Here is a 25,823-nt window from a genome sequence, read left to right on the forward strand (position 1 = left end):
ACATACAAATGTCCAAAAACAAGATATGAGCAAAAGAGATTGCTGGGTGTCCTAGCATTGAAATGCAGGTGTTGTCTTGCAGACCCTGAGGGTGGTGGGGAAAGGATTATCTGATTCTACAGCATGTTCCTCCAGTTGACTTGCTACTAAATAAGCTATTTTATGACTTACACCCTTAAAATTCTTACACCCTTATTACTTACATCCTTACAAGCTATTCCACACCTTTAGAGCTTTGTAAAGATGGATACTGCAGACACCTCATAGCAATGCAAGTGTTCCTGTACCATGAAAATAATTTGACGATATTCCAGATAATTCCAGATGATTCCTGTTCATAGCCATGCAACTCAAGTGTGCTGGGGAAGGAATTTTAAATCTCTCCAAGTCAAAATGAACCATTTTTCACATCTTACAGTTCATCTCATTAATGAATTGAATAAAATATTTGACATGTGTTCAGTCTGCATGACAGACATGATTTTACCATGTCAAAAACTACACTTCAACTGCTTTCCGTTTGCATCATGCTTGCACTCTTATCTTTCCCCTCATTTAGAAATTTACATGGCTTGACTTCCAGCATGTAACGCCTCCTACTTCCTATCCTATCTCTCTGGCCGCTGCTCATCTCCCTCATGGGGAATCGTCTCTCTTTGTTTGCCTTCAATGCTGCAATTCCCCAAGGTGCTTTCCTTCGGTTCTTCTCCACAGGTGTCACTGAGTGGGTAAAATGAGTGCAAGTACTTAGCATAGTAGCTGACCCTTTGTGACCCTTTGTGAATGCTCAATGCTGATGGTATTAGTGTCACTGTCACCATGTAGTTTTTAGATAGCTAAAATTATGATTTTACAAGCTTTTCTCCCCCTTTGAAGAACAGGCCCTGTGTTCTGTTCATCAATGCACCCTTAGTATCCAAAGACATTATGTCTGAGGAGGAAGAGAGCACCACAGGGTTCTAGAAAGGCATATAATCATCTTACATCCAAATGTATTTAATGAAAGATGTATTTAAAAGGACCCCAAACAAGCCTTGTTCCCTGACTTGCAACATGCAGTGAAGTTCTGGTTGAAGGTATGGAGGGACTCATTTCTACCTCCCTCTCCCACTTGCCAGATCATGGGATCTAAGACCCTTACAGCTCAGAGTCACTGGTGGCTCGGGATAGCACAGAGAACAGCACTGTTCCACGGAAACAGAATGCAACTGCCTATGGAACCTCAATTTCCTCACTGCCACGTGAAACGTCAAAAGAAACAAGTGAAATCAATTTTAATCACATAGTTACAACTCAGTAACATTTATGATGTATTTAACAGCATATTCAAAACATAACTATTTCAATGTTAAACCTATATAAAAATGAATGTGATCATTTTCCAGGTTTTCTCACATTATATCTTTGAGATACGGTATCTATCTTACACTTATAGCACACATCAGTTTCCACTAGCCACATTTCAAGTGCCAAACAGCCACATGGGGCCAGTGGCTACAGTACTGGACAGCACACGGCTAGAGGCTAAAGCATGGCAGTCTCTGGGAGAACGAAGATTTTTGGTAGGGGACATAGTGATAAAGCAAGAAGGTGATTTGTTTAAATGCAAATCTACAATCACTCTTCTTCTCTGAAAAAATAAAGTCTAGGCCGGGTGCGGTGGCTCACGCCTGTAATCCCAGCACTCTGGGAGGCCGAAGAGGGTGGATCGCAAGGTCAGGAGTTCGAGACCAGCCTGGCCAACATGGTGAAACCCTGTCTCTACTAAAAATAAAAAAAATCCCGGCGTGGTGGCAGGCACCTATAATCCCAGCTACTCAGGAGGCTGAGGCAGGAGAATCATTTGAACACAGGAGGCAGAGGTTGCAGTGAGCTGAGATTGTGCCACTGCACTGCAGCCTGGGCAACAAGAGCAAGACTCTGTCTCAAAAACAAAAGAAAAAAAAAGAAAAAAAAAATAGATAAAAAATAAAGTCTAGTGACTTCCTGTTGCTACAAAATAAAGCCCAAATCCATTAAAATGGCTCACAAGGTATGATGTTTTGGCCCTTTCTTACTTATGGCGCCTAATGTTGAAGAATCTGGCTGGTGTATATCATCCAACAAGACTTCCGTGGGTGGGTGGTAGGCAGAGGACAGATAATACCAGAATTGCAAGAGGAAGGTGACAGCAAAGGGCTAATTCTCCCCACTCGTGGTGGCCACCAACAATCTGGTAAAGTCCAGAACTGGGAAGAACCACTCTGTGCTCAACCCTTTGATACAGTTTGGCTCTGTGTCCCTACCCAAATCTCATGTCGAATTGTAATTCCCAGTGTTGGAGGTGGGGTCTGGTGGGAAGGGATTGGATCATGGGGGTGGTTTCAATGTTTAAGCACCATCCCTCGAGTGCTGTCCCGTGACAGTGTTCTCATGAGATCCGGGTGTTTGAAAGTGTGTAGCACCTCTCCCTTCACACTCTTTCTCTTTCTTGCTCTGGCCATGTGAACATGTGTCTTCTTCCCCTTCACCTCCTGCCATGATTCTAAGTTTCCTGAGGCCTCCCCAGCCATGCTTCCCATACAGCCTTTGGAACCGTGAACCACTTAAACCTCTTTTCTTTATAAATTACCCAATCTCAGGTAGTTTATTACAGCAATGTGAGAACAGACTAATACACCCTGGGACAAACAACAGGCTAAGACAGAAAGTAAAGCTACCCAGGCATTAGTAGGATCTCTAAGTGAAACGGGAAAAGAGGGGTGTTCCTGGGGTCAAGAAGAGTAATTTTTGTATGGCCACCATACAAATGTGAAAACATCTGGTTATTCATACGTGAAACTAAGGGAAGAAAAACTTAGATGCAAACTATGACACATGTACCAAAATAGTCGATTCACCAGAAAAGGACAATTTGGTCAACGTCATAAACTAAATTTTAATTCTAGCCTTTAAAAAAAGTTTATTTGACACTCAGAATACATAGTCTGTATGCATATATCAAAAAAATGGTATCAAAAACATATAAGTATGCACAGAGTTCTGATTTATAAAATTTATAACTTATCTACACAATTGTACTACAAGAACTCTTCAGCAGAATGTGAATATTATTTCTAACATTGACACTTTATAAAAGTCACACCCAGGCAAAAGCTGATTTATTATCAATCCATACTTAGTAAATCAGCACACAGAACGTTCTTGTAAAAAATACATATAATGGACCATACGCGGTAGCTCACGGCTATAATCCCAGCACTTTGGGAGGCCGAGATGGGTGGATCACAATGTCAGTAGTTCAAGACCAGCCTGGCCAATATGGTGAAACCCTGTCTCTACTAAAAATACAAAAAAATTTAGCTGGGCGTGGTGGCGGGTGCCTATAGTCCCATCTACTCAGGAGGCTGAGGCAGGAGAATCATTTATACCAGGGAGGTGGAGGTTGCAGTAAGCTGAGATTGCACCACTGCACTCCATCCTGGGCGACAGAGCAAGATGTCATCTCAAACAAAACAAAACAAAACAAAAAATACATATAATGAACTTAAGTATTAGTGATTTCCACTATTCATCATTTCACATCACGGTTCATACTCCTTTCAAGATAAAAATTACTTAATATGTAATATATTGTGATAATGTAGATGCTTTTTGCTTCTCAAAACACCAATTAGTAATTAGAGCTTGTCCTTTCTTAAACAGAGTGCTATCAAAACAAATTAAACCTTTTAATAATAATAATTTTAGTATTTACAATTTAAAATAAAAGGATCTCAATAGAATAGTAATATTAATTAAACAACAAACATTCATTATCCAAGTAGGCTAAAGAAAAATTTCTAGTACAAAAAGGATTACAACAAAAGAAAATGTTGCCAGGCTATCTGCTGTTTATAATGAGTGTCAAGAATTCTGCTTTGCCAACAAGCATAAGACTGATTACTTCCAATGTTCTTAAGATGCAGTCACATGTAGAGATAACTATCTAAGAAGTGTGAGATAAAATGCCTGGAACTCCAGCTATTTTAAATTGAATAAGAAAGGAGCACCCTGTATAGTAACAGCAAAAAGACTACAAAGAATTAAACAAAAATGAAGATCTCCACGAAATGACAAAGGATGATTTCCAGGATACAAAGTTAAGTTAAAAAAAAAAAAAAAAAAAAAAGCAAAGTGCAGAACAGTGAACTTTGTACCTTTTTTGTACAAGACGGAAAAATATGTATTTTCTTTTGCCAAAAAAATAAATCAGGAACAATGAAAATGTTTATCAATAGAGAATGAGTGAAAAGTGAGCTTTCCGAGTATATTTCATAGAACTAACATGATAGTCAAAAAGTAAAATTAATAAGGGAGGAAAAAACTAAACTATAATAGAATATAAACAGATATAAATGAACCAGAATACATATCAAGCTGGTAACAGAAAAAAATTAATTCTAGCACTTTTAACCAAAAGACCTTGACTGTAGAGCCGTGGTGAGATATATACTGAAGATGAAAGGAGTGTGGAGGGCTGAGCATGGTGGCTCATACCCGTAATCTCAGCACTTTGGGAGGTCCAGCCAGAGGATCGCTTGAGCCCAGGAGTTTCCGACAGCCTGGCCAACACAAGGAGACCCCATCTCTACTAAAAATTAAAAAAAATCAGTCAGGCCTGGTGGCATGTGCCTATAGTCCAGCTACTTGGGAGGCTGAGGTGGGAGGATTGCTTGAACCCAGTAGGTCAAGGCTACAGTAAGCCATACTCTTGCCACTGCACTCCAACCTGGGTGACAGAGTGAGGAAAAAAAAAAGTGCTGTGACATCTTAAACTACTGTTTAGTGATGGTCATAATACGACATCATAATTTTAAAAACATTTATATGTATATCATAGGGTAATGCAAATAAATATATTAATGGTATGGTGAATCATTAGGAACCAAGATTTTTACTGTAGGGTTAAAACACTGAAGCAAAATATAAGAAGTTAAATTTTTTGAAAACAAATGCATGTGATCCAATGTGAATTGCTAGCCACCGGACAGGACTTACTTCTTGGCAATACTGCAGGATGCCTTCCTTGGTATCAATGCAGGTTTTGGTCCCTGATGGATCTGAATCCCACTTCCCATTCTGGACATTCATGTGCATGTTCAGTCTGCCACAGAACATGGCAATCTGGGGTTCAGCCAGCAGGCCAGCATTACCATCAGTGGGTACCTGAAAGAAGAAGCTTCAGTTAGTTATAGTATCCATAGCTCCAAGGCAGAGGCTTGGAGGAAGAACAGGGATAACTATCAAAAAGAGTTCTATTCTTGCTCATTCTCAATTAGGAATCAGCCCGGTCTTCAACACTCCTTTAGATTAAGTGTTACGTATGCTACAGATGTTCTTAGCCACCTATAAGGCAATGCTTTCTTTTATACTAAAACAGAGAAGGAAATTACCAATACCGAAAGGAATTTATTCATGAAAAATTTATACATTTTCCCATATGAGATTTTGTGGTACCTGCTGAAAGGTTCTGACAACAAAATAACATGTTTTCCTATAATAAATATAATCACTGTGGAGGCTACCGCATTCTTATAATAAACTCCACTGACTCACACAGAGCATGATGCCTGCCAGGCCCTGCCTGATGACCAAGTCTGAAAATAATATTTGTGCCACCTCTCAGCACTGAGAGCAAGCATGGCGTTGGTAGTTAGCAAGTGACTGTATTATGATTTTGAACAGAAAAATTCACTGTAGAATTCACCATCCACAAATATAACTGAGTATGTTGGCGATCCCTCCTGGTTTCCCCCAGAATATTCCCTGGTTATCACTCTCAACTCTTAAAAAGTCTGTTAAGAGTGCTGGTGTCTCCTCTCCCAACCATCTGCAAGGAGCCAACATTTTCTCATTTGGAGCTCTACATAGTGCCTGCTGGGTAGTAAGTAAGGGGTCCTAGCTATTACCATTGCAGGCAATAGACCACTTCACAAAATAACTTCATGAAAAAGGGTGCCTTCTGTATTTTCAAACTCTTCTGTGTACAGGCATTACCTTTACAAAAATATTTTTAAAAGAGAAAATGGAAGTCCTGAAATATCTATACTATGTCACTTAACAGGTTCTGGTATCTCAAAAAGAAAAAAAAATTCAGCAAGAAATGAAAAATATATCCACAGGAGTAAAGGTGTTATTAAACCAATCAATTACAAGGCATATTAATCATGATAGGCCCTCCCTTGTCAAATCCAGCTGCTGGGGAAATGTGAGACACCCATGCCAAGAAGAATTAACTTCCAGCAGAAGCCATTCGTTCACACACTCAAGAACTGGGTGATTCCACGATAACTTGTATCATTCCTAAAAACTGTCCACAGGAGGAAAAACACCAACTAAAATTGCACTGAGAAATTTTCAGTTAAAGAAATGAAACAGTTTCCAAACATTTCTTCCCACATAAATGTAAAATAGGATACCTCTGGCCATTTTAGTCATTTTTACACATACTTCATCAAAACCCAACAGAGGACTTAGGTCCTTACAACAAAAAAACAAAACAGGTCTTAGATTGAACCAAGTCATGAGTGCAAAAGCTGCTGGCAAAATCTCTAGAGCCATGTTTTCAAGTAACTTTTCCAATATTTAACGAAATTCTGCCTTTACATTGCCAGATGGTTAAGTCAAAGCAGCCGATGCCAAAATATCCAGATCATCTGCAGAAATAGCTAGAACCCCTCAACTCCATCTGAGCCCCTTGCCACTTCCTGTGACTTCCATGAAACTGGGGGGTCTCATTCTCTGACAGATGCAAAGCAGCAGGCTAAGTAGAATGCTCTATAAATTTAAATTTCACAGCTTTCCTGAGGGATTAAGAGGAAATTCATTGTCTTGATCTTAGAAATCGAAATGCAAATGTTGTCAATCTTACTGAAATAAGTAGTATAGATAATAACACTGCAAAAACATTAAAGAAAGTCAAATAATAATCAGATACCTGTGGATAAGGCCCTACATCAGATGCTATGGAGGGCCCTGCCCGTAAGGAATGTACAATCCACTAGTGGAATCGCCATTGTTCCCACAGTACTTTATTCTGTTCACCTTCCGAATTCATTCCTGTCCCAAAGATTTCCAGTCTTGGCAGCATGTTGGTAACTGTACGGAGACACTAATGAGCCTTTACCATAGCTGGTAAATATTCTGTTGAATCAGTCTCCTCCTCTGCCTCAAACTCTCTCTGTACTTTTGTTTATCCACAATCTGTTCATTACAATGTCTAAGGAAAGCGTTCTACCTTCTTGTCAATACAAATGCACTTGATTCCATTTCCTCCCCGCAAGGAGAGGAAATTGACAATTTCTCTCCCCAGGGCAGCCAGCCTCCAAGAAGGCCCCCAATAGTCCCTGCCTCCTGCTATTCATGGACCCTGGGAAACTCCACAATGTATCAGGGTCTGTCTGTGCAACAAATGGAGTACAGCAGAAGTGATGATGGTGTAACTTCCGAGCATGTATATATTAGACTTAAAGATGCTGCAACTCTTTTAAAAACAAACTCTTTGCTACCAGAAAGGTCACTGAAGGGCATGATGATGTGTAACATCCAAAACAAGGTCATGAAGGGCATCACCGTTCTTCATTGCTCTCTGGGATCACTCACTGTGAGGGAGGTCATCAGCTGCCATGTTCTGAGACATTTGGTGCTAAAACCAGGAAAGTTTTTGGCAAAATACACTGGATCACCCTACCTGACAAACCAAGTAAATGCTTCTTCATTTTTTTTTTCCGCTTTTGACTTAACTTCCTTTGATTTCTTCTATTTTTCACTTTGTCATCCTCCCTGCTTCTTGACTTTACAGCTATTTGAATGTCATCTGTTGGCATATGTGTGTATGCTGACTATCAAAAAGTGGTAATTTTTTAAACATTTTTTTAAATAAATTTATTATGACCCTATAATTGTCTCATGTTCTTGCCATTTTTTAATGCCATCTGTTGGCATATGTGTGTATGTTGACTACCAAAAAGTGGTAATTTTTAAAACATTTTTTTCAAATAACTTGATTACGGCCCTATAACTGTCTCATGTTGTCTTCATTTTAACAATGAGAGTTTAGACTAGAAAATATATGCTTCAGTTCCTGTCAGGTTTTCCACCAGATGAGATTTAATATTAACTTTAAAAATAAATGTTTGGAGAAACGTGATGATTAACATGCTCTATTTTCTTCAAGTGGAGATCGTTTAATAATTTAAACTGCGAATCCTCAATAATTAGGGTAAGCTGTTGAATTAGAAATTGTAAAATTGGTTGTGTGTATAGATCTTCTTACATTTGACATTACAAGAGGCCCTTCACAAATAAATATCAACTCACAAAAGCCATGTTTCTCAAGTAAAATTTTTTCCCCCCGAACCAAAACCAGGTGTGTATATGGAAATCAGAGCAATTAGCTTGGAGATACAAATTGAACCAGAAACCTTCCTATTCTTACTGAAGCCCATCTGCAAACAATTCCATGCTTTCACTACATATGCCTGTCTCCCTTAATTAAAACAAGACACACAACTCACGGCATCCTCACCTGCATCAAATAACCCATTTATGAAACAAAGCCTGGTTGCTAAGCGCAGCCACTCCCTGGCATTCAGCCAGAAGGAAATGTGGCCACATTAAACATTGCCATCCAAGGGTTAACTCCCTTTTCCTGAGTGAAGCCTCCAAGAAATGACTTAATAAATGATACACAGGGTCCTATTCAGGATCTGTTAATATGGACACTCTTAAAATTGAAATCTTTTAAGATTCAATTTACCTGCCAAATACCTGAAAGCTGGCAGGTATTTGCTGCCAGTAAAAAAGCACAGTCTTACAAAGTCATCCTAAAGATAATTATTCCTGATTTTTTAAACATTTTTATTTTCTAAAAGAAAAGAAATATAAATACCTTAGTAGATGGGAAATATAACCACTTAACTACTACATTTTAGTTCTATTTATGTCTTAACACTATTCTAAGGTGAGTTAAGATTACTTTGCAAAAATCTAAGACAACATTTAAAAGATGAGAACTGTGATATAACTGGCCTTTCGTGGTCTATGAATTTCTCATTCGTGGTCTATGCATTTCTAAGACTGAATATGAAGGTAATTCTTGTAAACTGAATGACTTGCCACTGACATCATAAAACTGGAGATGCTTTCCCATGGGAAAACAGTGTTCCTGACAATGAACAAAATAACCAGCTAAAAACAATGAAGCATTCACAAATTGCCTCAAAAGCAAGAGGCTGTTTACCGAGTGCTCTGAACTACAGAGACGTACATATCAAACTTAAAAATGCTACAAGTCTTAAAAACAGAAAGAAAATATTTTTGTTACCAGAAAAAAAATATTTTTGAGCCACAATATAAAGAATACTGAAGTGAAATGGACTTTCCAAAGCAATTTTTAGAAACGGCTTTAAAAGAGGCTTAAGGGGATAACATAAACAAATACAAACATATATACCTAATCTGGACCAGTCTGCAGACGTGAATCTGGAAACTCTACGCCTACAGTTGCTACAATTTTCAATTAAATGCAAAGCCACCTTCTTGAACAAGTTCTCTTGTTGTCCTTTCAAACAGGGTGTTCCCTTTCTCCAAAAAGTTTCTCTCTGTTATCATCTAGGAGATCAAAATTCCTTATAGAGCAGGCTTGGCAGCATTCCTCCCCAACAGGGTCCCAACTAGGAGGGAAAAGTGAACAAGGAGCTCTCTGTTTTGCTAGCTGAAAGGTCCTGTTTGGCAAGGAGAGGGCACAGATCCATAGCTTAGTTGCATCCGTGGATTTATGTAATTTTAAGGTTTCTGGCTAATGAAAGCCATCTGTTTTCTGCATTTGAACCACCCGCTGACTAGTCTAAATAGCTGGCCTCATATAATGAAGTATTTGGTACTTTTTAATCAGTTCAAACTTCTTCGAGTCAGATTCTTGCATAATCTCAGTATTTTTTTTTTGGATACACTGTCACACTCCATCACCGAGACTAGAGTGCAGTGGCATGATCTCGGCTCACTGCAACCTCTCCGCCTCCTAGGTTCAAGCTATTCTCCTGCCTCAGCCTCCCGAGTAGCTGGGATTACAGGCCTGTGCCACCACGCCCAGATAATTTTTGTATTTTTAGTAGAGACAGGGTTTCGCCATGTTGGACAGGCTGGTCTCGAACTCCTGGCCTCAAGTGATCCTCCTGCCTCGGCCTCCCAAAATGTTGGGATTACAGGCATGAGCCACTGTGCCCAGCTTTGTAGCGATACTATTTCTATCACATCCATGGTTTCCTGACATAAATACTGGATTCCCTTAACCTGGGCATAATTCAACTATACCCCACAAGAGTGCTTTACATTTTCATATTAAAACATTTAAATTCTCCATGGTCAAATGTAAAGAACTATTTTCTAGAATCATCATCTAGAAAATCTGAGTGAACCCCTTTCAGGGGAATAATTCATCTGTAGGGTTTTCTTTTAAATGCCAAAAAAGTATTTCCAGTGTAAGCGGAACATCTGCAGTTGCTCATTTCATCACTAACAGAGAACTGAAATTAAAATCAGAATCACATAAGTGGACCATAAGAGGGAGGAAAGGGCACCAGGTAAGGATATGTCCAAGGCCATGGGGTTACAGGGACAGAGAAGGGAATTCAACCTATTCCGCCAAGGGTTCTGTTAATGTGACCGGGCTGTCTCTCAAATTAAAATGGAAAATTGCAATTTTCCAAGGCTTTGCCCTTGTGTGTGTGTGTGCATGTATTTGTGGTGAGCAAAAATAGAGAAGCTATTAAAAAAGAAAAATAAAATGTGATGACTGAAACTGCAAGTGGTTTCTATTTACCCTTGTGGAGAGTTGCCACATCTATTCACAGCCACTATTTGCTACACAATTATTTCAGAGCTTGAGTTTCGGCTTAAAAAATGATTTGCCATAAAAGCGAATAGGAGAAAAACAATTCCTTTCAGAGGAGTAATCTACATATTTCACTCCTGGAAACCTGAAATTCTTTTTGGGTCACTGTTGATCTGGCTTCTAATTACAAGCTATCCTCCCTTGATGTTTTTCCCAGCCTCTGTTGATATTAGATTGGTGCAAAAATCGCAATTACTTTTGTGCCAACCTAATACCAAGCTTTTTTACTACTCAAAGGAGAGATGTTCTCAAGTTGACCCAAAACTCCTACCCACTCATAAGAAGGCCAGTAAGTCATGCTTGCTGCTGGTGCCCAGTAGGAAATCAAGAGGTCCCTCAATAGGAGTCTTTGTTATTCACTACTCGTGAAATTAATAACCAACATTTGAAGCATGCATTTAGGCAGGACCCAGTAAGAGTGGCATCTACTGCTAGGACTGATATAAATGAATATAAAAGTGGAATTACAAAAAATAGAGCCTTATGCATGGCAAACAAACTCTTAGCCTCAAAAACAGTTTACAATCTAGTCAATGTCCATTTAGTCCTAAAAGGTGAATGTTTTCTTTTAACTTCATATATATACATACACACACACTAACATATATGAAACCATACACGTACTATATAGTATGTGATGAAATGAGCGAGATGTAAAAAGTTCATCTCTTTCATTCTGTCTTTACAGTTTTTCTGTGTGTCTTTTGTTTTGTTTCGTTTTCTGAGACAGAGTCTTGCTCAGTCGCCCAGGCTGGAGTGCAGCGGGGTGATCTCGGCTCACTGCAACCTCTGCCTCCTGGGTTCAAGCGATTCTTGTGCTTTAACCTCCCGAGTAGCTGGGACTACAGGCGTGCACCACTACGCCTGGCTAATTTTTGTATTTTTTAGTAGAGACGGGTTTTTGCCATGTTGCCACTCCTGACCTCAAGTGATCTGCCCGCCTCGGCCTCCCAAAGTGCTGGGATTATACGCATGAGCCACAACGCCTGGCCTGTCTTTAAAGTTTTACTGACATGTCTCATACAGTCACCAAAGGGAAAAAAAAATGAAAAAAAAAATATAGTATTTGAGATCTTTATCCTATTCTGACTCTCTCAATATTGCCATATCTCATCAGCCTTGACCTTGTGAACATGCAGATAGAAAAAGGGTTAGAGGCAAAAATCAAAGATCTACTAATGCCTTTGCTCATTATCTCATTTGACTCAGAAAAACCAAGATAAGTCACTTCCACATCTATTTAGATAATCAGAAGGGCTCAAAACCCGCCTAGAGTCTACTCAAGAGTGTTATTCCAAAGCACATGCTTGCTTTTTGACAGAACAAGCCAGCTGGCATTCCTGGTACTAGATGTCAAGCTTTTTTAATTCTTCAATCTTGAATATTATTTTCAAGTAATTTTTCCCCCATGGCAGTACTATTTTGCATGTCTTTGTTACTGGCTTTTAAAAAAATTACTTTTAGAGCAAGTAAAACGGGAAGCAAACCCACAGCTTAAATGTCTAATTTGCATTTCTCAAATTTAAATCACTAGATGTTAATATCTACTAACCTCTGGTAGTTTCCTCTTTAAGAAATCTCTCCTGAAATGCAAACACAAATTTCCAAAGTTAGTTCTTTCCTTAAATCTAATGCAGCCAACTGAATCTGCAAAGTAGGAGTCCAAATCTCCCAATGTTCCAACTATTAATGTTTATCAACCCTTACTTTATTTAATGTGTATTTTCTAGTTTTTCAACAGTTGACATATACCTACCTATGTACATATACACATGCATATATACCTGCTATACAGCTACTTGTATGGTATGTAGTGGTAGTGCTAGAATGAACACACACACACACACATACACACCGTTTAAGAGCTCAATTTGCACAAATCTCAAATGCTGGTACTTTGCTAAGATCTCATTCTAGAATTAGTGCATTTAAGTCCATGTTGCTAACAAGGTGGAGGACTTGGTAACTGGGCTCCTCAGAGAGAGTGGTTTGAATGGCATTCACTGAAATAAATTTGATAGTAACAAATAAATGATTTTCCAGTATGGCTTCTACTTGTTCTGACAGCTAGGACAGATTAGCACCCAGCACAGAATACAACAAAGAAAAATCAAAATCTATTATTCCTCTTCATTTTTGGTACAAGAGATATTCTACATATATTCAATTTCTAAATTTCTACTGTTTTATATCAAATGTAGCCAAGCTAAGCCGAGATCAGCTGACCCTTGAGCTTGTGGGCTATAATATATGGTTATTGTTCTAAGCCACTAAATTTTGGAGTGAGTTTGTGGCTTTGCAGCATTTTTGTGGCAAGAGAAATTAACACAGTCATGTGTTTGATAGGAATAACTAAAATACTAAGTGATAGAATCAAGGCATAGATTGTTTCAGAAGGTAGAAACTTTCTCAAGTTGCCTTTTTTTAGGCAGCTGGGAGTACAGGCCCATACCACCATACCTGGCTAATTTTTCTGTAGAGACAAGGTCTCAGTATGTTGCCTGGGCTGGTCTCAACTTCCTGGCCTCAAGTGTTCCTCCTGCCTTGGTCTCCTAAAGTGCTGGGATTACAGAACTGGTCACCAAGCCTGGCCATAAATATTTTATATTTAATGTATTATGTAAGGTAGGATCAGTTATGGCTTATGATCTATACACTTTGGGTTGTCCTAGAATTGGAAAGAATCTGAGCAGAGGCAAATAGAATGATACTGTAAACACATGTACTGAAGCTTTTAAGGAGATGGTAATCAATCTTTGCAATCTTTAGATCTGATTGATTTTGTGAGCTTCTTTTCTCCTACATTTTTTAGACCTCTGTAAATGATAAACAATTTGTACAAAGGCATAGTTTTTAAAAAAAATTAAACATATTTTGTTTACACTTAATATATTTCTAAAAGGAAATATTTCAAATCTGAAAGCAATCTAATGCTATTAAATAGACCCCGTTCCTGCTCATACCTCACATGTGGCTATGTGAATACAAAAATCTTATAATTATACTTCTCCCAGCAAAGGACATGCAAATTTCATCACCAAACATTCATGCTACTGCAATCACACTCCATCAAGCCATACGTGTTGAAATCTGTGTAACAAAAGCAGTGAGGGCTCTTGCCACACGTAGCTCCCGCCCAGCCCTCTCCGGGAGGTAGGTATGTACGCAGAGAAGAGAGTGGGCTGAGAAATGGAATTCTGGCATGTTGGGTCAAGCAGACTGATCATGTGACACTCGCACTGAGATCATACCAAATTTCACCATGTGGCAGAGTCAGCACCAAACAAATCCCGAAGTTAAAGCCTCAGTTATCACCTGGGTTTTGCTGCATAGACCTAGCCAAGTATGTGTAAGAGTTATGAGCTCTAGATATAATTTATTTTATTGCCCTGAAATAGAGTATCCCCACATAATTTGCAAGTTTAATTGCAATTATATTCCTGGGGGTCACTCCTCATACCTGCACAGTTAGGATATTGCTAGGTTATTCATGGTACCTCACACAACACCTGGCAGTTATACACAGATCCTCATCTTTTTTTTTTTTTTTTTTGGAGACGGAGTCTCACTCTGTCGCCCAGGCTGGAGTGCAGTAGCGTGATCTCAGCTCACTGCAACCTCCACCTCCCTGGTTCAAGCGATTCTCCTGCCTCAGCCTCCTGAGTAGCTGGGATTACAGGCGCGCGTCACCACACCCGGCTAATTTTTGTATTTTTAGTAGAGATGGGGTTTCATCATGTTGGTCAGGCTGATCTCAAACTCCTGACCTCGTGAGCCACCGCGCCTGGCCTTACAGATCCTCATCTTTTATGCAATATCATATTAATCACTAAATAACGACACAGCATAAAAATGAACTTTTACTTTATCAGTGGTACTTTACAGCACTACAGTGAGTTTTCTAGAGTTTAAGGCTTACGCGAATATGCTTAATGCACAAGTAAGTGCAAACTTAACAGGTTTCTTTCTGGTTCTTTTATTTTTCCCCTCTATTTCTTCTCATTGACCCACTGCAATGTTGACCCACTCGGAACGTAGAGCATGGGCAAAATAGAGCACCAAGAGACCATTAAAGAAGAGAATAAGTCTTTGAAAAGCTGCAGGTGGGAATATAATGGAAAACAAGATTCCAGAAGAGGTAGTGGGTCTACCATTTAACTAGAACATGCCCAGTAGAGCCATACTGATACATCTGCATCTTAGAGTTGCTGATATACTTGGACAAGGGGAAAAAGAAGCAAATTCCTCTATCCTTTGTCAGCCCAGAAATTTATCCCAACCCTATTTTCCTATACAGTTTCTACCAGCTTTCAGGCGTCAGGCCATTGTAAAACCAACATAGGTGGAGAGGGCAATTCAGGCTAGGATGGGGAGAGGTAGTTAGCGGGATTTCCAGTTCTGGGCTATAGTGAGGGAGTCAGTATACACTGCTGAGTCTGGTACATACATTCCACATTGTCCATACCCTTTAATATCTTTACACTTTCTAATACCAAAGTGGTATGAAAATACTAATGAAGTTAAAGACCCTTATCAAAATGCTAATTTTCCAGGTTAAGTTATCATATTGTCTTCAATGTGCATTAAAATCTCAGAGCAGCTATCGGGGGATAAGGAGAGTGAGTACCCACTAAGCTTGGAGGCCAGCTAAACTCTCTAGAAAGTCATTTCCATCTGACTTCCCACCAGCATGAGGCAGAGCAGTTCAGAGCATTTTTCAAGTGAGTCGGCCTGCCGTGACCAATGCCAAATTTAAAGCACTTATATGTTTTATCACAAGCCCATGAGCTTGTGATTTCATAAAATGGTACTAACTGGTCCTTGCCATGAGTAAATTCAAGCAACACGTATGAAGAAGATTTTAATAAAATTTTTTATTAAAATATTTTAATAAAATTTTTTTATTAAAATATTTTAATAAAATTTTTTATTAAAATATTTTAATAAAATTTTTTATTTTATTAAAAGATTTCTTAAAGGTCATTAACGCAAGTCATATTAGAAGAGATCACAGGCAAGTAGACAAAAAGAATTTACTCCATGAAAGCTCACTGAAACAGGAATTCGGATATTTGACATTTACTTTTGTTCTTGTCTCTCATATGTACACATCAAAGCACACACATTCACATGGATGTAAAGATAGTAAGAGGCCACCTGCAATCACAACAAGTGAGATTATAAATAAGTATATTATATAAGAATCCAAGACAAGAATTCCTTACTTTTAAGGAAAGGGCATCAGAGATTTATGATCTTAGACCTTTACCTTTCTATTTTTAGCAGATTTACAGAAATATTGCAGGAACAGAACATGAAGTCACTTATTTTTGATAAGCACAAAGGGTATTTACATTATATCGTCTGGTTTATTTCCTTTCAAAGTGTCATAACATTTACTCATCAGCCTTTACTGTGTGCTTATAACTCTCATACTGTTGTGGTTTTATTACTAGGATTTTTGGTCTAGGAGAAAACTGCTTTACAAACATAATAGAAATTCAGTGAGAATATTAACTTGACATAAAAAACCCAAGATAATTTTCAAACAGCATTCTTGTTCATTGTTCAAATTGTATTCTGTTAACTTATTTAGTTTAAGCCAAGATTATTTCTTTTCCTGCAGGCTTGGAACACTAAAGAATACTCCAGGTTTAAATTCCAGGCTATTTGCTTGATAAGCCTGGGTAGATTGTCCTTTAAGCTTAAATAACTTACACCAAAGCACTATCAAAGAAGCTTTCCCTTTGTAGAGCCCTCAGATTCACAGAAGGAATTTTTCGAATTGCCATTTCTATAGGAATAAAGGCTAACAGGAACCACAATACTAGGAGAAAATAATTCTGAAGGGAAGGTAGCAGTGAAGACTCTTATTTCTATTTTCTTGACTATATTTATAAAAAATTGTTGCCGAAAGAACAGAAGACCAAGAGCCAAAAATCACACTGCAGTCTTACTCTTGGATGTAATGTTACTATCAGTTTCAGTGACACAACATCAGAGGCAATCTGATATTGACAATGGTAAAAATATGCAGACGCCAATATTAGGAGGGTGCAGTTAGTTGACAGTAGAGCCTATAAGTATTCATCTAAGTTTTCTCTGTTTGAAGAGAAGAAAAGAGAACATCAAACATTTCTAGTATATAGAGCAAGGATTCCTAATCTTTTTTTTTTTTTTTAATGTGCAAACAAGACAAAAGTTACTTCACTGTCTAGGGGTTATTCCCTACTCGTTAGCACTGGCCTGACTCTCTCACTCCCATATATAAGCATTCAATAAATACTTATGCCAACAATTAAGAAACACCTGGCATGAAAAATAATAACAGTAATAAACTAGAAGGTAGAAAATGTAATTATTGACAAAGGTGTGGAACAATACAAAATAAATTCCAATTTAGATACCTGTGAAATTTTTTATTGTGGCACCAGGAGAGTAATTTCCTAACAGAGAAAAGAAAACATAGCATCCACACCAATGTCTTTACCAATTCCTAAATACCAGTTACAGTTCAACTTGTCCACGGACCTCAGGCTCCTCCTAGAAAACATGAAGGCTTAAAAAGCAAGACAACCTATTAGCTATGTTGCTCAATAAATTTCAATGTTAATTTCCTAATTCTTTGATAACACATTCCTGAACTCCTTTGTAATTCAGGCAACATTTTAAAAATCAGATGATCTAACTAGACTCCAAGAATTACATAAACAGTGTGAGCAGTGAGACTTCGAATGTGCAATCAACTATTTTTTTTAATCCTGCCGCTAAAAGCCTTCAGTAGCACAGAACTGGTTGTCAGAGATTTCAGTGTAACCTAACACCTAAAGTGAATGACTGCTGTACAAAAATACAGCTGAAAATACTATGAGGAAGAGATAGAAACGGATTGTTGATGGCTAAGCAAAACAGCAAATGCTGATGGTTATCAAACACATGCCGTTCCCACTCTACACAGATAAGATTTCAAAGCTGTTTGAGTCCTAGGTTAAGTTTTGGGCAAGTTCTGGCTTGATGCCTTATATTCAGATAAACATTTTCCAGGCAGTGAACATATTCAAAGTTGGGGACAGTGGGGTAACCCGAAAACATTCCTGACCTTGATGGACAGATAATCCAATGGTGGAGACACAAATAAGGCCAAACTGGCTAACCAAAGGTGCTGGAGTGTTAATGCAGAGGTCTGGCAAGGGTACACCGAAGAGCTCTCAGGAAAGAGTGACTGGTTTGACTTGGAGAAGGAGAAGGAAGGCAGACCAAAGATCAGAGCAGAAAACATGCCCAGGCTGAGTATGGGTCGGACAGGAAGCATGAAAGGTAGCACAAGGCTAGTGTCCAAATGACCTTGAATTTGTAATAAACGTGTGAAGTCACTGGGAGCTGCTGCCACATTCCAAAGCAAGCAAGAGCAGCATCCCACCAGTGTATGAGGAGGATGCAGGGGCCCCAGGACAACTTTCGTGGGCCTCTTTCTCTCTTAAAAAAACATTAAAAGCTATATTTTAGGGCTCTGTTGATTGGTATAAAGACAACTCTAAGTCAGGCTGGATTCATTATTGTATATTCATGATTATTATCATGTTCTTTATTTTTCCTTCTGATTTTAAAAGAAATTAAACATTTTTGAGGGCTCCTAAAGGTACTGCACAGCCAAGACTACGGTCTGACTGGAAGCACCAGGAGTAACAGGAGGCAGTAAACAGGAGTGGAGGTAAGGAAGATTCTAAGGCTTGTAAATTTCAAGGATGAGCACATTCGGTGCGGTGTTTAGGGGGTGAGTCTAGAGTGCTTTCATGGCCAAGGTCAACAGGCATTATTAGAGTGCACCAGGCTACAGAATGTGAGTTTGTCCTGACGGGGGTGGGAGAGAAAAAGAAGGAAAACAATCACTACTTCCCTGATTTATTAGCAAACATCCCATTCTGTCTAGCTCCACATCACATCAGGAGTTCTAAGAGTCAATCTGGCAGAGCAATTCATCTACGTTTCATTGCCTTGAGTGATGGGAACTTATTTTAATTTTCAAAACTAGCAGATGTTTAACAGACTTGTGCAGAGCTGCCTATGTGACCTGGGGAAAAAATTTTCTGGACTCTCACCATGCAGATTATCAGCTTGAATTGCTAATGCATTCCTTACCCCCCACGGATGTCTTTTTGACATGTCTACAGAGGAATAAGCCCTAAAACACAGAAATAACAAGCTGTACAATCTATATCTCGCCCTTGGGCAGGAGGGGTATTGCATTGTGTGGGAAAGATTTACATTCTACCAAAAAATCTAAGCAAAGAGTATTTACATAAGCACAAAAATTTTTTCACAAACTTGTTCAAATAAACTAAGAGAAGAACACAACTGTGATCGCAAAACAGATAACATCACATAGATTCTGGCTTCTGACTTTACTGCTGTTGTTCATAGCATGTAATTCTAGATAATAAGAATTTTAGGTAATTAGAATAGAAGTGCCTCTTCAGATGTGCTAAAATGTTACGTGCATGGCTGTTTCTAAAGAGGGAATAATGTTGGTGTACACCTAACGCTAACCAACTGTGCCCTAATGAAGGTAAATCCCCAAATATCCATAACACTCACTTTGTTTTCTGTGTACGGCCAATCTCCAGTCAAGAGCTCCTTTACCCTGACACTAGTCTCACCCATGTTGTTCAGCTATGCAGTGGTTCTCCAACAGGGTAAGCTTGTTAACTACATGGGTCCTAGGCCACTTTGCTTTTTGAGCCCTATGAACTGTTTCTAGGTAGAGGCTCAAAGTTCTTGGCAAAGATGATTGTCACGACTTGGGTGGTCTACTGGCATCTATCTAGTAGGTAGAAGCTAGGGATGTTACTAAACATCCTACAATGTACAGGCAGCTTCCGCTGTAGGCCCTCCCCCACCCAACATAAACAATTATTTGGCTCAAAATGTCAGTAATTCCCAGGTTGAAAACTCCAACCTAAGCCTTTACTTAGGGGGAAAGAGTCATGTCTTACTGATCTCTGTATTTCTATTTGTTCACAGAACAAAATTAGCATTCAAATATTGGTTGAACCAAACAGTTTCCACTCAAAACATAATTAATCCAACTGACATCATATAAAACAATAACTATGTAAACTGTAAATCCTACAAAATACAGCCTCCCTTCCACAGAAGCAAAAAAAAAAAAACGTTAATTTTTAAAAGGTAGTTGGTGTATCAAAAGTTATTAACATTAAGCAAGATAACCCCTTCAACTCAAGATTACAGAAGATTGCCCCATAATTATTTCATACAAAATGATCAAAAATAATTTTATTGTATTAACTCCTTGTGGGTCAATTTATAATAGTAATCTTTTAATTAAGAAATCTTGAGGGTTAATTATCCAGCTTTCATTTAAAAAAAAATGAGGTGGTAACTATTTCTGGGCAAAGTTCACCAGGAAGCAAGACAATGCACTCACAACTAGGGTTCCAAGACCAAGCAAGCCAGTCAGAATCTCTCTGTAGGTAAAGACTTTCAAATTCTAGCCAATCATTTCATAATGAACAACTTAGACAAACGGAGAAAAGGCTTAAAAACTGGAATCTCTTTGAATAATGTATTAACTCTACTGGAATAACAAATATATACTAATAGGTTACATAAATCAAAAGCCCTATGAAAATATATAACTAAAAAAATTATTGCTAGAAACCTCTCTATGTCTTGTATCTGCAACTATGAACAGGATCTAATCCATCACTGTCTATATCTCTAGAGACCTCAGGGGACTTACAGCTGGGTCAGGGTCACTATAGGAACTGGCTGAAGGGACCCACACATGAAAGTACCAATATGATCTTTGGAATCAAAAGGCAAAAGTCAATTCTGTATTTAGTAATTACCAGCTGTTTGGAGAAAGCCAGTAACTTTACCTCTTGATTTCCTTTATCTCTCAAATGGACATAGTAACATCCCACCTCACAGGATATTATGAGGATTAAAATGCAGTAATATACATAAAATGGAGAGTAAGCACTTTAAGAGCTAATCATATTGTCTCAACTTGTATCTAGCAGGAAGAGGGAAAAGAAAAGAAAACTAAAATGAGCACGTTCGTAAGACATCTGGGGAGCCTGAACTGATGAATACACAGCATTTGAAATCTCCTGCAAGCTATCCCTACAAAGATATCTGCTATTTATTCAGGAACCCTGAGAGAGGATTTTCTGCACTAAAGAAAATGCTGACTATATAACCACATATGACACACTGGTTTAAAGAATGTCTTATGCCACTTGAAATAGACAATCTTTCCTTGTTTATCTGCAAGACGTCTGCCTGCCAAGTTGTCTCTAAAAGAGACAAACTGGTAACGACACTACAACACGTGTGTCGTCAACCCCAGCTACACGCTCAGTGTGGCAGATCTGACTCACCAAGTCTACATAGTATTTTTAAACTATCTAAGATATTTTAACTCATGCAGTTTAATGGCAATTTTAGCTCTTTTCAGAATGTCTGATATAAGGTTCATGAAGTCCACTCTGACAATTTACTATCCGTGAATCACAATGATTCTAAACAGAGCTAAGAAGCAAATTTCAAGATATTAAATTTTTTTGGTTCATTTCTTTAGCCACAGTATTAAATTTGTTTCTACACAGAACTTCTCTTGTGTAAGAAATTTGTTATTGCATGCTTATACCACTAAGTTATTAAATATATCACTAGTAATGTATACTCAAAATGGCCCAGTGAGGTTTAAGACATTCGTTTCGAAGTATGAATAAATGCCTCATTTCATATCTAATTCAGTGTTCTCAAAAACAGTTTTCAGAAAATGTCAACAGTTATTACCTGGGAGTGGGGAGAATTCTGTCATAAAACACATATGGGAAATGGATCATTCAAGATGGATACTGGAGGCTTTTGAAAAAAAAAAACCGTAATAATGAAGTCAGTTTAACTTTTTTAAAACCAAGGTTTCCCAAAATGTATTTGACCGTGGGACACTTCCATTGTGACACATTTAACATACTTGGAACTGAATTTGAAAAATGTACTAAGAGATTTGAAATGGATGATCAAGCAAAACTTAACCAGATCATTCTGAGTGAAACAAAATAAACAAAACCAAAAGAAGCCTTAAAGGGAACAAAAGCAGGAGTGTTACCAAGCTCCTGCAGAAATGATGATTATAATAACACATCAGATTTGGCTCTAGGCAAAATAATTACATGACATGAAGAATTCAGAGCAAGAAAAGAGAGGATTAGAATGAAGGAGTGTTTCCAAAGGCCTAAAATATTTCAGAAGCAAATCATGAGCATTCAGAACATGCCAAAAGAGTACAAGTCAAGAATTTTATAAGGTCCCAATGCAGTGTAAAATTCCAGGTCTTGGACAGGCACCATGGCTCACACCTGTAATCCCAGCACTTTGGGAAGCCGAGGCAGGTGGATCATGAGGTTAGGAGTTCAAGACCAGCCTGGCCAAGATGGTGAAACCCCGTCTCTACTAAAAATACAAAAATTAGCCATGCGTGGTGGCAGCTGCCTGTAATCCCAGCTACTCAGGAGGCTGAAGCAGAGAATTGCTTGAACCCGGGAGGCAGAGGTTGCAGTGAGCTGAGATCACACCATGTATTCCAGCCTGGGTGACAGAGTGAGACTCCGTTTCAAAAAAAAAAAAAATTTCAGGTCTTAGGTCTTTTAAACTATACAGGTGAACTAAATCATGGTGGTTTGTTCCAAACTAAGTTAAATTTTCACTTAGCGATATAAACGTGAGATGGCTAATGACAAGCAGATGCACAAATTTTATCACATCCCTGGATTCCTAAATTGCATTTGTGAAATTCAATAAAGTGACACGAAGTATAGACAATAAGTGAATAAGAACTAAGAACAGAAAAAGTAGAAGACATGGATATCTGCAGCAAAGCCCACACCCGAGGGGAGAAAAACATTAGTGCTGTTGTTTCCATGATACGAGCACAGGTTCCTACACTGATTTCACAATAAAAAATACAAATTACTTCTAATTTTCCCATTTTCACACAAGTGAAAGAGAGTTCAGCCCAATTTCTGAATTAAATTTTCCTTTCTATAGAGGGAAGGTCTTTAGAAAATCTTTACAAAATAGTATTACACATGCCTTGTGATATTAGGGTGATATGGTGATAAATTAAAAGCAACAGGTAATTAATACGATTAATGTAATACCCAGAGAACTTCACGATTTCTTAAATGTTTTCCTGAGATGTTATATTGAAACGTTGTGCTAAATGTCATTACATAAAATGTTGAGCATCACACAACAGCTGACAGACTAACCTTCCAAAAAGAAAGGAATAGATGGTCATTCACACGAAGGTTACATTTTACAAACAAAACTGGACACACAATACCATTCTGTGATGTTTAAGATACAACAAAACATGTACTGCTTTTTAAAAAATTGCTGTAATGAGGCTCTCACAGTTATTCATATGTTTTATTTAGCTACAAGTTTTAAGATAGCTGTGAAAGAAAACTTCCTTGTTTTAAGTTCTTGTTTGAAGATCACCAAGCTTCTATAGTGTCTCTCTGAAGTGGTGACACGCTGACTTCCAGGCACAAGCCAGGCACAAGAGAAGCTCTGCAGGAAACAGCAAGGCCACTCTCCATAAGGAGACAGGCTTGGCCATGACAACTGTGGCTTAGAGCTGAGGAGCACAGCAACTCACAACTAATGTCTTTGAATTTTAGGTACCAGCACTGAGAATCAAGTTCCTTTCCATGTTTTAAGAAACTAATAAAATCCTCAAGAAGACCTGTTTTAGATATTCATGACATTTCCTAAGGCATTCTATAATGTTAAAATACTTAGAAATGACTCAACCATTTGGCTAAGCTTACGCTAAGGGCAAATTCCTGTTTCTAGATGCGTCAGGTCTGGACAGCACCAATACGTGAGCTTCAACACCCAGAGACTTGACTTCTATGTAGCAATTTATATTTTTAGTAGTAGCCTTCCCTTCCTTCCTTCCTTACTATCACAGAAAAGAACAAAGAAAAAAAATTCTGCTTCAAAAGCCAAAGAGTTCACTACTAAGAATAAATTCTATTATCTTCCTTAGACTATGCCTATTACTGGGTAATATAAATATATGTTGTTGGTCAGATGCAGTGGCTCCCGCCTGTAATCCCAGCACTTTGGGAGGCCGAGGCAGGTGGATCACGTGAGGTCGGGAGTTCGAGACCAGCCTGACCAACATGGAGAAACCCCTTCTCTACTAAAAATATAAAATTAGCTGGGCGTGGTGACACTCACCTGTAATCCCAGCTACTCAGGAGGCTGAGGCAGGAGAATCGCTTGAACCCAGGAGGCGGAGGTTGCGGTGAGCCAAGATCGCACCACTGCACTCCGGCCCAGGTAACAAGAGCGAAACGCCACCTCAAAAAATAAATAAATAAATTAATTAATTAATTAATTAATTTTTTAAAAAGGTATGTTGTCAATGAAGTAGTGAAAAGGCCCATAAAACAAAACACTTCATTATTTACCAAAGGAGCACCGAGGTTTTCCAGCGAAATGCAACCATTTTATTGTTCACAGTGATTCTATAAACGTTTTTCCTTTAAGACAATTGCGCATAGAGCAATACACTCAGTCAGTCACTCATATATTTGTTGGCTCTTTTTACTAAGCCAAAACAAAGATTATTAAACTCTTATTAGAGACAACAACAGTGTAATGGAGGCATGCTTAAATAAGGGAAATAAGAAAATTTAAGCATTGATAGCCAAATGACCAATACGGCAATACTTGAGAAATGTCCAGTCATAACAAGCTCCTCTGAACGATAAAGCCAAACTTACTGACAACTGACTTGAACTAATACCTAATTCAAGTCATCTGAGAGATCTAACCAACTGTTCTCATCAGTGAGAAACATTATATGTTATCTATTGCACAATATGACTGAAAGATAGTCAAGTCTTGAATCTCAAATCTTCAGAATGATAAACCACAAAACTCTACTTTGACACCTAATGTATACAGATGAATGTCTGTCTACTTCCTACTGGAATCGTGATAGTTGAATTAAGATTTTTTTTTCACTCAGATCCTGTTTTCTTAAATAAGGAAAAACAATAATAAACTTACCATATTAAACAACTAAAAATCAGTTGTCCATAGATGACAAATGTGATACAATCTAGCTGTCACTAGATAAAAGGTTAATTTTGTAAACAGAGTCAGTTAAAAAAATAAACAAAAAAATAAGCAATTTAAGATAAAAGTACTTTGGCATGGTGAGACGTTACACTCACTGGGGCCAGGAGTTCAAGGCTGTAGTTTGCTATGATCGAGCCTGTGAATAGCTACTTCACTCCAGCCTCACATAGGGAGACTCTATCTCTTTAAAAAAGAAAAAAGTGATGTCTCAAATATGGTGTTTGGGACTCACTAAAAATAACCAAATTTAAGGGGGAAAGATTAAATTGGTATTATATATGCCATATGCTTAAATTCTGATTTTAGCTCAACCTTATAATTAAATCTGTACTTTGCACCCATTAGACATTTCAGCAAACTGAAGTTCATTCAAATCAAAATCTACAAAAAGAACAAGGTCCCAAGGCACTGAATTAGACTTTTAATATTCAAGATGTAAAATAGGCACTCTTTTAAGAAATTAATTTTAGTTCTCCTCTACCTTTAAAAAAAGTTTCTCTCCTACTCGTGAACTAATTCAGAACTTTACATTTCTGTTACACAGCATATGATTTCTGCTTTATTACTTGGATATCTGTTTAGTATTCACAACATATATGTATCTCCATTAAGCCCAGAATTCTTTGACAGATGGTCTCACCCAAAGAACTCATAAATACTTGATTACTTCAACTTAGTTGGCAAAAATTAAAAAATCAGTAAATTATGTTACAGACTA

The 25,823-nt window shown here is 38.1% G+C and overlaps 1 protein-coding gene across 6 annotated transcripts in view; it reads right to left on the minus strand.

Annotated features, from left to right (window-relative positions):
- The window catches only part of APP (amyloid beta precursor protein), a 284,471-nt gene that overhangs the window by 220,595 nt on the left and 38,053 nt on the right, over positions 1-25,823 (minus strand). For 3 of the 6 annotated variants that reach the window (XM_055105200.2, XM_055105201.2, XM_055105202.2), the window contains exons 2-3: positions 12,468-12,498; positions 5,020-5,187 (exon numbers count right to left, since the gene is read on the minus strand). In XM_055105200.2, coding sequence (XP_054961175.2) covers positions 5,020-5,139 — 120 coding nt within the window. In that variant the 5' untranslated portion in view covers positions 5,140-5,187; positions 12,468-12,498. The remainder of the gene's footprint in view (positions 1-5,019; positions 5,188-12,467; positions 12,499-25,823) is intronic. The other 3 variants (XM_008969776.6, XM_008969774.6, XM_008969775.6) reach the window with 1 other exon arrangement.

This window comes from Pan paniscus, chromosome 22 (genome assembly GCF_029289425.2).
Source record: "Pan paniscus chromosome 22, NHGRI_mPanPan1-v2.0_pri, whole genome shotgun sequence".
Taxonomy (NCBI): Eukaryota; Metazoa; Chordata; class Mammalia; order Primates; family Hominidae; genus Pan; species Pan paniscus.